Source organism: Leuciscus leuciscus, assembly GCF_965113295.1.
Source record: "Leuciscus leuciscus genome assembly, chromosome: 22".
In the NCBI taxonomy this organism is placed as follows: Eukaryota; Metazoa; Chordata; class Actinopteri; order Cypriniformes; family Leuciscidae; genus Leuciscus; species Leuciscus leuciscus.
This window is the reverse complement of record NC_138746.1, coordinates 19173075-19188867: the sequence shown is the minus strand read 5'-3', so window position 1 is coordinate 19188867 and position 15793 is coordinate 19173075. Positions and strand designations below refer to the sequence as shown.

General features: G+C 43.0%; 2 protein-coding genes and 1 long non-coding RNA gene across 8 annotated transcripts; 2 read left to right on the top strand and 1 right to left on the bottom strand.

The window, feature by feature from the left end:
• The first annotated feature begins 2064 nt into the window (after window positions 1–2064).
• On the top strand, window positions 2065–3969 carry tmem234 (transmembrane protein 234). 3 transcript variants are annotated; one of them, XM_082154316.1, is made up of 6 exons: window positions 2065–2179; window positions 2412–2563; window positions 2644–2710; window positions 2849–2941; window positions 3023–3150; window positions 3640–3969. In XM_082154316.1, exons 1-5 carry the CDS (start codon window positions 2167–2169, stop codon window positions 3127–3129), a joined length of 432 nt encoding a protein of 143 aa, XP_082010442.1. In that variant the 5' UTR covers window positions 2065–2166; the 3' UTR covers window positions 3130–3150; window positions 3640–3969. The 3 variants fall into 3 exon arrangements, with proteins under 3 accessions (XP_082010442.1, XP_082010441.1, XP_082010440.1); XM_082154315.1 differs by having other exon boundaries at window positions 3624–3969; XM_082154314.1 differs by lacking the exon at window positions 3640–3969 and having other exon boundaries at window positions 3023–3541.
• On the bottom strand, window positions 3468–13930 carry dcdc2b (doublecortin domain containing 2B). 4 transcript variants are annotated; one of them, XM_082154287.1, is made up of 16 exons: window positions 13893–13916; window positions 13764–13793; window positions 13444–13554; window positions 8134–8332; window positions 7462–7519; window positions 6681–6751; window positions 6434–6565; window positions 6173–6319; window positions 5545–5584; window positions 5219–5278; window positions 4840–5017; window positions 4636–4745; window positions 4496–4567; window positions 4248–4424; window positions 3975–4067; window positions 3468–3746 (listed from the first exon to the last, which is right to left on the bottom strand). In XM_082154287.1, exons 3-16 carry the CDS (start codon window positions 13523–13525, stop codon window positions 3636–3638), a joined length of 1530 nt encoding a protein of 509 aa, XP_082010413.1. In that variant the 5' UTR covers window positions 13526–13554; window positions 13764–13793; window positions 13893–13916; the 3' UTR covers window positions 3468–3635. The 4 variants fall into 4 exon arrangements, with proteins under 4 accessions (XP_082010413.1, XP_082010414.1, XP_082010412.1 ...); XM_082154288.1 differs by lacking the exon at window positions 13764–13793 and having other exon boundaries at window positions 13893–13930; XM_082154286.1 differs by having other exon boundaries at window positions 13764–13909.
• On the top strand, window positions 4944–5460 carry LOC309486846. Its single transcript, XR_014201700.1, has 2 exons — window positions 4944–5057; window positions 5224–5460. It is a non-coding gene; the product is annotated as an uncharacterized lncRNA (long non-coding RNA).
• Window positions 13931–15793: the final 1863 nt, after the last annotated feature.

Here is a 15793-nt window from a genome sequence, read left to right as displayed (position 1 = left end):
GATGGCTTGAGGGTGAGTAAATCATGGGGTAATTAATTTTTGGGTGAACTATCCCTTGAATTTTTAGACGAACTGTTCTATGAACATGCATCCTGTCATGGGATTGAGAACCCAAACGCAGACGAGGTGCAGACACTCAAGGTTTATTTGGACACAAAACAGAAAACAAAACCCACGAGGGGGCAAAACAGGAACGAGGAGAGGTCACTTAGACTAAGACAAAGTAATAAACAAAGACTAGACTCTGACTTGACGATGACAGAAAACAAACTCACAATACTGATTAACAGGTCTTTTGACAAAGCACTCACAGGGTATAACAAGCAATGTTTCACACTAAGTTAGACAATGTACCGACACAGGACAGAAAACATGAGGGGATTAAATAGGGAGAAACTAATGAGGGAAACGGGTGACACAGGTGAAGCAATAATGACAAAACGAGGATAACAAGGGGGCGGGACTAGGTGACGAGACAACACAAGCACATGGCCCAAACAAATGGCCATGTGCTTGCACATAAAACATGGGCCTGTCATGATCCTGCCTCAAGACCAGGGAAAATCAGAGACAGGAAGGCAGGATCATGACACATCCCAGGACATTGTGTGAATTATTTTTATTATAATATCTTGTATAGTGCCTCTGGCATTTGTATTTATTTAATGCATGCTTTCAGAGAGAACTAGTTAATGTAACCCCTCCTATATCGTGTCTCCTTAATGCTCATTTAACAACTCACACTTTAGTGGACATCACCTCCTCATAGAATGCAGTGTGTGTTTGTTATATTAATTGGAGTATAAATGGAAAGGTTTTCTGTGAAAATATTTGTGTGAGCCTGGCGGGTCGATGGGGCCCGCGCAAAGTCGGCAGAAGGAAGCCATTGGATGCGGTGAAGAAGTTTGTTCTGTTGTGTCTTCTTCTGTTGCATCTTTGACAGCGTGAAGGAAAAAAGATTATGACACAATTGCTGCTTCTCCACATTTTATACTGCCTGAAGGCTCGTCAGTATTTGCATGCGATTCGCATATTTCGATTAACAAAAACTAGTTTGGGACTGCTATTCAATAGCCTTATCCTATAGGCCTAATGTTTATTCATCAGTATTAGTCATATTCTTACCATTTACGTGTATGTTAAAGTGGGACGGTAACGGTACTTGTGTGTGTGTCAACAATCTTTGTGAAATAAATACGTTTTTTTTAAACAATTGTACATATGTGACCCTGGATCACAAAACCAGTCTTATGTTGCACGGGTATATTTGTGGCAATAGCCAACAAAACATTGTATGGGTCAAAATTATGGATTTTTCTTTTATACCAAAAATCATTAGGATATTAAGTAATGATCAGGTTCCATGAAGATATTTTGTAAATTTCCCACCTTAAATGTATAAAACATTTATTTTTGTGAACGGATGCAGCACTATCGCCAATAGAAATGGACAACTTTAAAGGCGATTTTCTCAATATTTAGATTTTTCTATACCCTCAGTTTCCAGATTTTCTCGGCCAAATATTGTCCTATCCTAACAAACCATACATCAATGGAAATATTATGTATTCAGCTTTCAGATTATGTATAAATCTCAATTAAAAAAAAATTACCCATAAGACTGGTTTTGTGGTCCAGGGTCACATGTGTATATATAGGCCTAGCCTTAAAAAGTAGGTTGCGGCTTGATGACCATGGGAAAATATGGGTCCCATGGGCTGGCCAAACCAGTTGAGAACCACTGCTGTAGTGAAGACGAAACTATTGAGGATACTTCTGCATTGAGCAGTTGGCTATTTACATAGACAGTATATGGCTATTTACCAAGGAAAGAGAGGAGTTGATTAAGAAATTGAAAGATATAGGTTTAATCAATTTCAATCTATCAAATCTATTAAGTTGCCTTGACAGTCAAGAATACTGAGAGAAATACTTAGTTATCTCAAAATAACAGAATTGGAAAGTAGAATTTAAATGACATTTCCATGGCACAAATGTAAGTTTTTTTTCAGTTTTTTTTTTCATGATTGTTTTTTTTTTCCTTCCGTTGATGCTTCACTCCAGTCCAGTTGGTGGCGGTAATACACCAAAAGTTGGATTATCAACCGCCCTTAAACCATACAAGAAAAAGGCAGTACCAGTTTTCTTTACTTGAAGAAGAGTAGGATGGTGTCAGCAGGTGAGACTCTCCAAAGGTTTGGAGCTGAATTCGGAACTGCATACTAGTAATTTACACTACGTTTACCATCTCTTTCAATGGCGGTATGCGATTCCGAATTCAGCAGCAGTATTATCTGTCTTCCACAAGTGTGTCTGCATATTTATATGGAATCACTATGTTCCGTCGTGTTTATAATTATATATAAATATATAAATGTGTTGAATTGTCCATTTAAAAACAATGTCTCCAGGTGAAGTGCTTTGTCTGTTGTTGGTCGCGATCTTGTGGGGAGGAACAAATCCCTTCCTGAAAAAAGGCTCCGAGGGCATTGAAGGAGTTCAGAGGGACAACAAACTCCTCCAGTTTTTGGCCGAGATCAAATTCCTTTTTCTTAATCTCAAGGTGTGTAATTATTTTATGCATGTAGTCTGTACCAGAATTTTTGTATATTTTATATAATTTGTATATTATTTATGTTATAGTATTTGGTGCCATTCTTGTTAAACCAAAGTGGATCAGTAGTTTTCTATTTCACTCTCGCTTCTACAGGTGAGACATTTCTAGGTTTTGACAACTTATGTTAGGAATAGCATATTCTTACTATTTCTTTAGTGTATATATGATTCTCAATCATGATGAGAGAATATTATTGTAGAGTTGAGATTTTAAGTGCTGTTTGTTTTGTAGATCTATCTCTGGCCGTGCCCATGGTGAATTCCCTCACATTTCTGTTCACATTACTAATGGGGAAATTGCTTGGAGAAGAGTTTGGAGGAAAGGGTAAGGTATTAAAGTACCTTTAATAACATCACTCACTCTCTCTATACAGGTCTTTCACTCTCTGTCTCTCTGCTCATGTAGGAGCTCTGCTGGGAATGTTACTCATCATGTCTGGAGTGACTGTGTGCGTCCTGAGTTCTGTCTCTGAGACGGACGGCACAGGGCTCCGTAACACAAGTGACCACTAAAACATGCCACTGGACTGGAAGGTGAATGAGGAGATAGTTTGGACCTATGGTCTGCTCCAGCCATGTTGTCAAACCAATTCTCCTCATTGAAAACTGACACAATATCTGTGCTGCTTCCTTTTCTGTATACCGTGAACCTTTACCAGGAGAAAATCTTAAAATCTTTACTTGAACTGTGTTGGTGAAATCCAAATGTTTTGCACTTTAATTGCAACTGTGGGAAGAGTAACTTTTAAGTGCATGTGGATTGTGGAACATACAAAATGTTTGTACATAATTATTGTATTATTATCGGAAGTTTATATGGATTTCATTTGTACTAATAATGTGAAAGTGGCTAGTGTTAGAAATACCTTTATTTTAAATATATTTTGTTAAACATAAGAAATAAAAAAGCATATTTTTCACTGAATCTGCATGCTGAGATCACTGTTACTTTGAAGGGTACATTATTTGAAATGCCATTTTTCACCAAAATAATGTAAATTTTATAGCAATCTCCATGTTCAGAGCATGTGTGTGGATTGGGAAGGTGTGTCTCTGTGTCCTGCATCATCTTCAGCCTGGAGAGGGCGCTCAGCATCCCTGTCTGTCTGTTCCTCATGGTAACCCAAAGTCTGATAGATACACAAAGAGAGCAAGACAAGGTATATAAATGATTCATGTTTACACACAATTCTAATAATTTCTAAATACGTAATCCGATATTAGACTATAAAAAGATGCATTGAGTATTATTGGCTACTGCAAGTAATTAGATATCAGACCTTTACTAGAGATGGCACTACACTACATAATTTGCATTGAAATATTATGCATTAAATATATTGTTCTCATAAACTGACTGGTTCTTGCTGTGTTTCTTCACTTCGTGGGGAATGTTCAGAGACCCTGAGTGATGATGATGATGAAGATCTGAAATGCCGTGTGTCTGACTCCTAAACAGGAACGAAATGAAAGAATTATGCTGACCTGAAGAAAATCTGCATCATTTTATGGGATCATATAATAATCCCTCTTAAAGATGATTAATTTAGTTCCATGTAAGCCTAAGTGAAAACACAATTAAGATGTAAAACTACAAAAAAGAAGTCCATGTTCAATGCACAGTGTCTTACAATGTCATGTTTATTCACATCAGGCTGAGACTCTATGCTGGACGTGTATCCCTGCTGTGTTTCTCTCCGCAAAGCTGACGTATCGTCCCATGCCTCCTTCTCGGACATTACAAACTCTTTATCTCTGTTTTCACTGGAAAGATCAGCTGATGGACTGTGTATTTCACCAGAATGCATCTTAATTGGAACAAATAGTGTTATTTCATGATTGAGTTGTCATTACTATCATGTGCATTTCACACACTCACATGATTTGTACTGGCTGTGTCAAACAGATCTCTTTCAGGAGGCTCTTCATCCTCCACAATATCTGCTTCTCTCTGAAATGATAACAACTTTAGAAAAGACTAGATGAGATGAGATGGGACAAAAGAGGGGAGAGGTGTACCTGGTCAATGGGAAGCTCTACAGTTGTGTTTTCATCCTCTGCGACCTCTTCAGCACCTCGAACCTCCTCTCTCATACTGTTCTCAGAGGCCTTAAACACACTGTGCTCATCTAACACAATTACACAATATCACACAAGAGAGACTGCAACAGGTTAATACATTTTATTTAGTAAGTATATTTTATTTAATTGTTCAGCATTCACCTGTTGTGGCTTTAGGTGGGGGTCTGTGTGTGTGTGGGTGTCTGCGAACCCTCACAGGTCTGGCGTAGAAAACAGAGTTCTCCTCTCTTTCTCCTCTCCTTCCTCTCCTCTTAACCAGCTGAGGGGAACTTTCTCGCTCCACCTCATCTCCTGTGGACTTCACACGTCTGCCTTCCCTCTGAAAGCAGACACCATTTACACAAGATATGTTCAATATAGTGGGTTAACAATCTGAAGCCTTTTTGGGTTCGGTTGAACGATGACGCTCTACTTTAAAGCACCAATAAAGAAATGTGGATTTTAAAAAGTGCATTGTTTACAGTGTGTAACAGAGGGGGGAAAAAAGGAGAATTAGAAAAACTGAGTATTTGGGTTTTACCTCAGGTGAATTCTGGAGGGTGGAATCACTGTGGCTGTCCTGAGGAAAAATCTTTCTACTCTTGAGTCGGATCATCATAAAAGAACATTAATGAACTTCAATAGAACAGTTTGTCTTATGAAAATGTATTAATCTGACACACTAAAAATAAACATACAGCGGGGCTCCATACGTAAGTCTGAGACTAAAAAGTTTAAATCTAATTTAAACCTCAAAATATATTTATTATATGATTTTGTAATGATTTGTAATATTTTTTTTAATAAAAAAAGAAATATTTAAGATATATTTATTTTAACTCCACTGTATATTAGTGTAAATAGTACCTTAATTCTTCTCTGTAATCCTCTATCTCCTGCAAAATGTCTAGAGAGAAGATAGATAGATCCTATTTAACATTATTTCATTTATACTTACACTACAAGTCAAATGTATGGGATCAATCAAATTTTTATAATTTTGAAAATAAAGAAATAATACTTTTATTCAGTAAGAATGCATTCATTGATCAAAATAGAAAGTAAAGACATGTATAATGTTACAAAGCATTTCTATTTCAAACACTGTTCTTTTGAATGTTCTATTTCAAGGAATAAAAAAAAAAAAAAAAATGTAAGCAGTGCAGCTGTTTTCAACACTGATAATAAGAAATGTGTCCTGAGCACAAAATATTATATTAGAATGATTTCTGAAGGATCATTCTGAAGACGTACTGGCAGCTTAGCCATCACAGGAATAACTTACACTTTAAAATATATTAAAATAGAAAATAGTTATTTTACATTTTAATAATATATCACAATAGTACTTTTTACTGAATTTTTAATCAAATAAATGCAACCTTGGTGAGCATGAGTGACTCCTTTCAAAAATATTTAAAAAAAAAATGTATTCAGTAGTGTACATTGCAAAAAAATGTGAGTATTGTTCATCTCAATTATCCACCCTCATCACCTGTCCGCGCTGCTGCCTGTTGCTTTGTTTAGCAGTATCACCACATATGGGAGTTTCTTGAACCTCTCTGTTCCAACAGCAACATAGCTTTGCCCAGACTCCAGCTCCTCTGTGGAGGTCACTGTGAAGCCCTCCAGAGTGCAGAGCCTGAGAGGTCAACAAAGTGAAATGATTGCAGGAATCAAAACAATCTCACCATGTATGAGGACTTGCTTCATACGCTCATCGTAACATACACTACAGTATGTATATTTTTATCACCTGCGCACAGCTCCTGTGCGAAGCATGGCCTTTTCCGAAATGAGGCTCAGGATCTGCTCTAGATTTTTCTGCATGGGTCTGGGAATGATCAGACGCAGGGCAGGACTGAGGATGTCCCCGTTCCTAAATACACTGAATATGAGAGGGATAAGGAAGAATAAGTTAAAATTTCTCTGAAAGCATGATAAAAAGTGGTTTAACAGATTTAAAGCATTATGTTTGTGCATTTAAATGTCTGAGTTCTCACTGTATGATCCAGGGCAGAGTGATGACTTTCCTCCATTTTGCAGACACATTAGGCCTGACCAGTGCTTTAGCCTGTAAAAAGAGTACTTATTATTAATTAACAATTATATGTATTATTTTGTCCATAACAATAAGAATACTATACAAACAATAATTTTTGTATAGTGACCGTTAAACTGTAAACTTATTCTCAGGAAACTAATTTCCCACACAGTCTCTCATCATGTCTCTCATATCACGTTGCATCCTCTTAATTCTCACATAATACAAAAATTGCAAATCAATATTAAATCTTCATTTCTTTATTTGGCAAGTACGTAGCTGTCTAATAAGCAGGATAATGTGCAGTCAGTGATTTTCCACCAAAGTAAATCAAATATGTTGATGCTGAGTCAGTGTCCCCTGCTCTCAAGGCTATTATTAACGGTGGTTTTAGCAGCTCTGTGCGCAGCATTAAGGGGTCAGGCTCTTAAACATGTCCTAACAAGCTTTCTGATCTGATAACACTAACAGCGTGTCTCCCCTGGCCTTCTATTGTTGGAAGGGACAATAACACCCCTTTCTCCCTCTCCTCCTCTTTATGACACAATTCAGCTAAACATCCACAGCAACAAAACAACAAAAACACAAACACAACATAACACGCCAGTACACAGACAAACAGGTTTGATTTTTGATGCATAATTACATATATCCACTTTAGAATATTGTAAAAAAAATTATTCATAGCTTAATTAGATTTAAAAAGCAACAAATCAGTAATAAGTACACAACTGATGTACCTGTGTTGGTTCCACAGCTCTGAACATTGGACCCTTCTTCTGTCCTGTACTTAGATAACTAAACACATACAGAAAAGACAAACAAATACTATGCAGGTTTTAGCCATTTAGAATATCAAGCCTGGAATCTAGTTTATTGATGCATGATCCTAACTCAAGTATTTATAAATATTTAGATTTTTGTAAAGATATTTTCATCTTAATTTTGGTTTTAACATCCCCCTGTAGTCAATAATTGTATCCCTTAAAACTCATATTTGATCACCAAAATGACAAATTTAAAAGTTTTTTCCTTCATGCCTTAAAATAGCTTGTATGTAACTCTAAACCCTTGTCTCATTTAGTATACGCGGTTCAAAGAATATTTACACTCACACCCACTCACTCACACGAGCGATTTAAAACCATGATTTTGAGACGGTCTTTGGTTTACTTATGGTTTGTCTTAAAGCACATAAAAAACACCACATAGACATATAAACAACATTAAAAGCTTGATTTTCACCACAGGGGGACTTTAATAATTTTGTTATGTGTTATTAATTAATTTGTTAAGTAGTTATTAATTTGTATATATTTTTTGTATTTTAGTACTTCAACTTATTTAAAATGTCATTTATTTCAGTTATGGATATTTCAGAATATTCTCATTCTAAATGAATTCACACTTACTCCAGTTTCTTAAAGCGCTCAAACCCTGCAGCCACATACTGTGCCCCTTGCTGTAGGTCAGTGAGGTCCGTGACCCGGTGGCCGCAGCGTGGCGTATAGAGAGTTCGAACAGCCAATGGAGCTCCGATACTGAGAGTGATATCATTAAGAAATGCATCCATGTTGGAGATTTGCCTCTGGTTGACCACAAATCTCCTTCCTGATCCAAAAAGACATACACATACACACATATATGAAATGACTCATGTCGTTTTATTTCAGAAATATAAACAGTATATATATATTCAATTCAATATTCTCTCTCTCTATATATATATATATATTGTGACGAGCGTCCCGAGCCCTCATCAGCGTTGCCCTGGGAAGTTACGAGGAACACCTGCTTGTTGTTCATCACGGGCTGAGCAGTCACACCTGCAGCTCGTCAGCTCGGCTGTATTTAAGCTGCGTGTTCAGAAGGGAAAGTCTCTCCCCAGGAGAAGACGAAGGGCTAATCCTCTTGTTCTTTCTCTCTCTCCCCAGAAAGCAGCGAGTAATCGAACGGCACCACCCCAAGCACTGCACCGATTCACACGCACCTGGATTTGATCGAGAGCACCTTTGCACGCCTACCCCGTCAGTTCATTCCCATTCTCACGAAATCACCCTCCGGGAACTTCACCGCAGCTTTGGTGTAGCGTGTTCTTTCCACCCCGCCACACTGGTGGAGAATGCGGGCAAGTGAAGTGGACGGAACACCCTTCAACAGTCTTTCAGCGACTCACGTCTTTTGGTTTTTTCACTCTCTCCTAGGCGGCCGCTCTCTTCCCCGGCGACATGGACGAAGTCCTCCTGCGCCTAACGGAGATCAGCATCTGCCAGCAGCAGATGACTGAACATCTTGCGACGCGACAAGGGCGAACCGGACAGGAACTGGATGAGCTGTGCGCGGCCGCCGCACGACGTGTTCCGTTACCCGACCCCCGAGTAAAGATGACCCAGCTTTTGCCGAAGTTGACAGCCGATGATGATGTGAAAGCCTTTCGTCAAATGTTTGAGAATACGGCGACCCAGGAGGGCTGGGAGGATGACGACTGGGCGCAATTGGTCGCGCCCCTCCTCACCGGCGAAGCCCAGCGAGCCTATTTCACGCTACCACCTGAGGTTTCAAACGACTACGAGGAGCTTAAAAAGGAAATCCTAGCCCGGCTGGGCCTCTCATCAGTCTGCGCCGCACAGTACTTCCATGACTGGGAGTATAAGCCCCGCCTCCCAGCCCGGGCCCAGGCCGCCGAATTATTTCGCCTCGCTCAGCATTGGCTGTTGGAAGGAAATCCCTCAGCTGCCCACGTGACGGAGCGTGTCGTCATCGACCGGTTCCTCCATGCCCTCCCGAGGTCCCATCGTCAAGCCGTCGGGATGCGGAACCCCACCACGGTCACTGAGCTCGTCGAGGCCGTGGAACTGGCGGATGCTGCCCAACACCGGGATGCTGGGGAGCGAGCACCGCCATTTCCCCGGAGGGTGGTCCAGGAGCGACGCACGCCGGAGGGCACCCCGCGATCTGTAGGCAGGCCGGCGGTTCCTTCCCAAAGAGACGAGTCAATGCCCACCGCAGACCCCACACCGCCTGCACGGATACAGGCGGTATCGTACATCAGGATTTGCCAAAGGGGGCTCCGCAAGTGGAAGTAGAAGTCGACGGTCGCCTGTTCCCAGCCCTTCTGGATTCCGGCAGTGCGGTCAGTTTGGTCCAGTCTCGTATCCTCACGCCCCGCGGAAGAACCAAGGCCACCATCCCGATCACCTGCGTGCACGGAAACACGCGACACGTGCCAACCCGGAGAGTGACTGTCTCCACTGGCCCTGGCGCGTGGCTGGTGGAAGTTGGCCTAGTGAAGGATCTGCCAGTTCCTGTCCTTATCGGGAGAGACTGGCCAGGCTTTGATCGCCTGCTTGCCGCAAACGTACAGCCTGCCAGCCGCCGCCGGAGACAGCCAGGAAAAGGAGCTGGTCGTCGTCCCGTCTTGCTGGCCTCCGACAGCGGAAGAGATCGTGAGTCCCCTCTCCCTCATTCTAACCTCTACCACAACCTTTTCCAACAGGTGACTGGAGGCGGGTCCTTCGCCAAGGAACAACGGGAAGACGACCGCCTAAAGCACTGCTGGGCTCAAGTGCGCAAGGTAGAGGGGAAGGAAACTCAACCAGGGCCCCATCCTCTCCCGCATTTCATCGTCCAAAACGGCCTGCTCTACTGTGTTGCGCAGCGAAGGGGGGAGGAGAAGACTTTGTTGGTGGTGCCCCGGACGAAGACGGAGACGGTCTTGGAGCTGGCGCACTCACATCCCTTGGCGAGCCATCTTGCTGCCATCCATCGGGTCCGTGACCGATTCCACTGGCCAGGTTTGGAGGCCGAGGTTAAGCGGTTCTGCCAGGCCTGCCCCACTTGCCAGAGAACATCTCCACGGGCCCCTCCCCCCAGCCCGCTGATTCCACTGCCCATTATTGAGGTGCCCTTTGAGCGCATCGGGATGGATCTCGTGGGGCCGTTGCCTAAGTCTGCCCGGGGTCACGAACACATCCTCGTCATTGTGGATTATGCCACCCGGTATCCGGAAGCAGTGCCTCTTCGAAAGGCCACCGCCAAGGCCATCGCCAAGGGACTCTTTCTTCTCTGTAGCCGGGTGGGCATTCCCGCCGAAATCCTGACGGACCAGGGGAGTCCCTTCATGTCCCGGCTAATGGCTGACCTCTGCACCCTCCTTAGATGAAGCAACTGAGAACCTCGGTCTACCACCCCCAGACTGACGGCCTGGTAGAGCGCTTCAACCAGACCCTTAAGCGGATGTTACGGCGGGTTGCAGACGAAGACAAGCGGGACTGGGATCTCATGCTCCCCTACGTGCTCTTTGGAATACGGGAAGTACCTCAGGCATCGACTGGCTTCACCCCGTTCGAACTCTTGTTTTGGACGTGGCCAAGGAAGCATGGAAACAACAGCCGGCACCCCATCGCTCAGTGGTAGAGCATGTAAAGGAAATGAGGGAAAAGATCGACCGGGTCATGCCAGTAGTCCGGGAACATCTAGTCAAGGCCCAACAGGCGCAGCAACGATATTACAACCGAGCCGCCCAGCCGCGAGAGTTCCAGCCAGGAGACCGAGTCATGGTCCTTATCCCCAATTCCGCCTGCAAATTCCTGGCCAGCTGGAAGGGCCCGTATACCGTCGCCGAGAAGGTTGGCCCCGTTACGTACCGTGTCCGCCAGCCGGGCCGGCAAAGAACAGAACAGCTCTACCACATCAACCTGCTAAATAAGTGGGTGGGGACAAGCGACCAGCTCGCTGCCCTCGCTACCGTCGACCCGCCGGTAGTGGACATGGACACAGCTGTTGGCGGCTCAGAAATCGGAGCTGCAGCACCTCGTCTCTCAGGTCCCCGATGTGTTCTCTTCAAACCCCGGGCGGACCCAGATCCTCCAACACGAGATCCGCACACCACCCGGAGTCGTCATCAGGCAACGGCCCTACCGAATCCCAGAGGCTCATCGGAAGGCTATTGAGGAGGAGATTCAACACATGCTGAAGTTAGGGGTGATTGAACCATCCAACAGCCCTTGGTCCAGCCCTATCGTCGTGGTACCAAAACCAGATGGCACCCTCAGCTTCTGCAACGACTTCCGCCGCCTGAACGAAGTGTCCGAGTTTGACGGGTACCCCATGCCTTGAGTGGATGACTAAAGATCTGACCCTAGATTCCACCCTAGATCTGACTAAAGGGTACTGGCAGGTACCAAGCCTAAAACAGGGAGTGTGATGAGCGTCCCGAGCCCTCATCAGCGTTGCCCTAGGAAGTTACGAGGAACACCTGCTTGTTGTTCATCACGGGCTGAGCAGTCACACCTGCAGCTCGTCAGCTCGGCTGTATTTAAGCTGCGTGTTCAGAAGGGAAAGTCTCTCCCCAGGAGAAGACGAAGGGCTAATCCTCTTGTTCTTTCTCTCTCTCCCCAGAAAGCAGCGAGTAATTGAACAGCACCACCCCAAGCACTGCACCGATTCACACGCACCTGGATTTGATCGAGAGCACCTTTGCACGCCTACCCCGTCAGTTCATTCCCATTCTCACGACTGTTGTAAATAAAAATCACCCTCCGGGAACTTCACCGCAGCTTTGGTGTAGCGTGTTCTTTCCACCCCGCCACAATATATATATGAAATATATGACACATATATGTCATATATGAAATGACACATGTCGTTTTATTTCAGAAATACTGTATCACAGGGGCTAAAATTAACACTCACTCACTCGTGTAAAAATTTGCCATTGGCGAGTATATGAAACGGTGTCAATTGCCAGTTGTCCGGTAACATTTTTATGAATTCTAACAATCCAATGTCACGAAAGTTTAAGCTTTGCCAATTTAAATATTCAAGTGCAAGATGTAAAAAGGAACTCATACGTTTTGTGGGAAATTTAGTGTGCGCTCACAACCAAAGTGCGCGCCCAGACCGCGTCCGAATACTGAAATAAGCTCTGTTTTACGTCTTCTTGCACTTGAACGGACATATTCGCACAAAATTATGTAAAAAAATGCCCGTCTCTGTGAGTATATATCCTAGTAAACACAATCGGTAATTTCTTTAGTGAAAGTAAAAAGTCGAGAAAGAAAGCGCATGTGTAATACAATCACACATTGTGTACAGTAACAGTATATTGGATCCGTGCAGGTGTTGAAGTGAAAACATCCTAATATATTTCTGCTGCTGTCTTTATGTATTTTTAATGTCAATCAAACAAAAAAGAACCAAGAAATTGTGTCATAAATGGCTGTTTTTGCTAAATCAGTTTAAAGTCGTCATGAAATAAAAATGTACCCTTTTTACTTTGATAGCGCACATTACTAGTCTTGTTGTAAACAATGAATCTGTGTTAAAAGTTAAAACACCGAAAAAAAATTGTTTGTCGTGGTAATCTTTAAACGAAATCTGAACATTTGCTTCCTTCCTTAATGACATCAGTTTGATACCTTGGGTTGAATATCCTTAACCACTCCCCCCCCATCCGTCAGTTTTCTATGAGCGAGGAATGGAGAGGAAGTGAGCTAAAGTAAAACCCCGCCCTCTATTCAATATTCCGTTTCACTTGGAAATACGTCACAAATATAAAAAATTATTTCTGGCAGGTAAATTTTCTAAAGTCACCAGCCATTGAGAGCTTAGCTTAGTTATAGGCCCAGTATATATATATATATATATATATATATATATATATATATATGCTTTGACTGTACTGCAATTATACAGAAAACTGTTTTAGAACCTGTTCAAACCTGAAAAGAAGGGGTCTCCATTTCTGTAGACCTTTACACTCTTGACTGGAGGCAGGTGACTAGAGACACCAGTGGATGCCATGACCCTAAACTAGCCACATTAACACACACCTGTAAAATAAACACAAACACAAACAGAGATTACCCCCCTAAATAGGACACCTTATTTATGCCATCAAAATGTAACCATACATTTGTTAACACAGCTGTAAAAGTACAGATCCAAACCTTATTCACACACAAATTGATTCATTTAATACAGATCAGAGATGCACTCACATTCTTATGTTAATCCACACACACTCACAAAAAATACTTACAAAGGAAACTTATATTATCCAGTTGATCACCTGGAGACAAATATCATCTGGTCTGTTACTTCCAGTTGTGCTACTTTTTTTAGTGTTTATTTCTAATAGTAAAGCACTGAGTGTGAGAGACTCACATACCTCACCCAGACTCCCTCCCTTTCGCACACAGACTGAAGTGAAGTGTTTCCTGGTTGCCATGGGAGCATTACTAACTATGGCGGCGGCCTTTGTGGAGCTTTACAATCAGTAACAACAAGACGGAGAGGGTGAGGGAGGGTGAGATAGAGAGAGAGAGAGAGAGAGAGAGAGAGAGAGAGAGAGAGAGAGGGTGAGAGAGAGAGAGAGAGAGAGAGAGAGAGAGAGAGGGCAACAGAAATACTTCAATTTATTAATTACACTTAAGCTACACCACCAAGACCATTTTACCTCTATTCCTCAAGAAATTAAAATGAATCGCTTACCTGAATTAATAAATAAGTTAAGTAAATAAATACGATTTTTTTCCCTCCTAACGGCTATATCGAGGGTTGTGTGTGAAAAAGAGTGAAGTGTTTGTTCGTGTCCTCGGAGAATTATGTCCCTTATCATCACTACAGACCAGAGAGCAGAAACCTTTAAACACAGTGACGTAAATAACCTCTGTGGAGTGATAATGAAGAAAAACTGCCTTTCGTTTATCATTTCCAATAAATATAAAACAGCAACCCTGAAATTTGAAGTTAAGTAAAAAATTTAATGAAGTTTCATTAAAAAGTTAATGAAGTTAACGTTTATAGGCTACCATAGGCTATATATTTCCATGCCTTATAGTCGGGTTAAGATTAGAGATCGGCGATAAAATAGTTTACATTTTGCGACGATATAAACAATCAAGCAGAACAATAGGTTACTATCGTAACCCCGGTTCTCTGAAACTTCGAGTGGAGAGATCCACCTATGGGAAGGGCATCCGTACCTGACCTCTGCAGAAGCATCCAATTGCACCAAGTCTGGCTAGACAGACAGAAGCGCGCAGCCAATGCCAGGTGAGGCAACACCCCCTTACCTATGGGCATATAACGGCTGGGCGCGCTGCTATTCCTCAGTAAGTATATTCGCTTCTCGTGCGGCAAGCGGGGCAAAGCAGGTGGATCTCTCCACTCAATGTTTCAGAGAACCGGGGTTACGATAGTAACCTATTGTTCTCTTTCATCATCTCGTGTTCGAGATCCACCTATGGGAGAGACATGGACAGCTCCCCGATTGCCCAATACACTCACAGTGAGGTTCTGAAAGCCAGAGAAAGATGGTCACCTCGGGGAGGCGGTGCCTGACACGTCCCTTAATCATGAACCTGCAAAGGTGACGCCACACCTAACTGCTGTGGACAAGCAGGACATGAAACATGCATGAGACACATACATGATAATAACCCCAACACACCAAGGCACATAAACAATACCCATGAAGGGAAGTACATGTTTGGTGACAGGAATGAACATGGCCAGCCGGCCCATTCACTCTTGTTTTTACCCAACAGGGTTGCAGGGAAGAGCTACCCCTAAAACCGAATGTGCTACCGAGGTTCTGGTGACATCCAGCTGGTAGTAACGCACAAAGGTATGAGGAGAGGCCCAACTGGCAGCGGAGCAGATGTCCTGCAGTGACACTCCCCTAAACAAAGCCCAAGAGGCGGCTAAGCCCCTTGTGGAATGAGCTCTGATGCCCCTTGGGGGCTGCGCTCCCTTTGCTTCATAAGCCATAGTTATAGCGTCCACAACCCAATGTGAGAGACGTTGCTTCGATATGGGACTCCCTCTGTGCGGGAGGGCCCATGAAACAAAGAGCTGGTCGCTCTTCCGGAAAGCGCTGGTCCTAGTCATATATGCCTGTAAAGTACGGACTGGACACAGAGCATTCAGCCTCTGATCCTCTGGAGAGGTAAAAGGTGGAGGGTGAAAAGCGGACAGCTCCAACACCTCCGAAGTGAACGCAGGGAAGCACTTCGGCATGAAGGCCGGGTTAGGCTTAAGGGAAACCTTATCTCCACTGAGGGAGAA

Coding starts and splice junctions, on each gene's coding strand:
- tmem234 (XM_082154316.1), top strand. Junction 2,711..2,848: donor TTTCACTCTCGCTTCTACAG/GTGAGACATTTC, acceptor TTTGTTTTGTAG/ATCTATCTCTGGCCGTGCCC. Junction 2,942..3,022: donor AGAAGAGTTTGGAGGAAAGG/GTAAGGTATTAA, acceptor CTGCTCATGTAG/GAGCTCTGCTGGGAATGTTA.
- dcdc2b (XM_082154288.1), bottom strand. CDS start 13,525: ATGGCATCCACTGGTGTCTCTAGTCACCTGCCTCCAGTCAAGAGTGTA. Junction 4,746..4,839: donor CCCACCTAAAGCCACAACAG/GTGAATGCTGAA, acceptor TAATTGTGTTAG/ATGAGCACAGTGTGTTTAAG. Junction 4,568..4,635: donor TAGAGCTTCCCATTGACCAG/GTACACCTCTCC, acceptor TTATCATTTCAG/AGAGAAGCAGATATTGTGGA.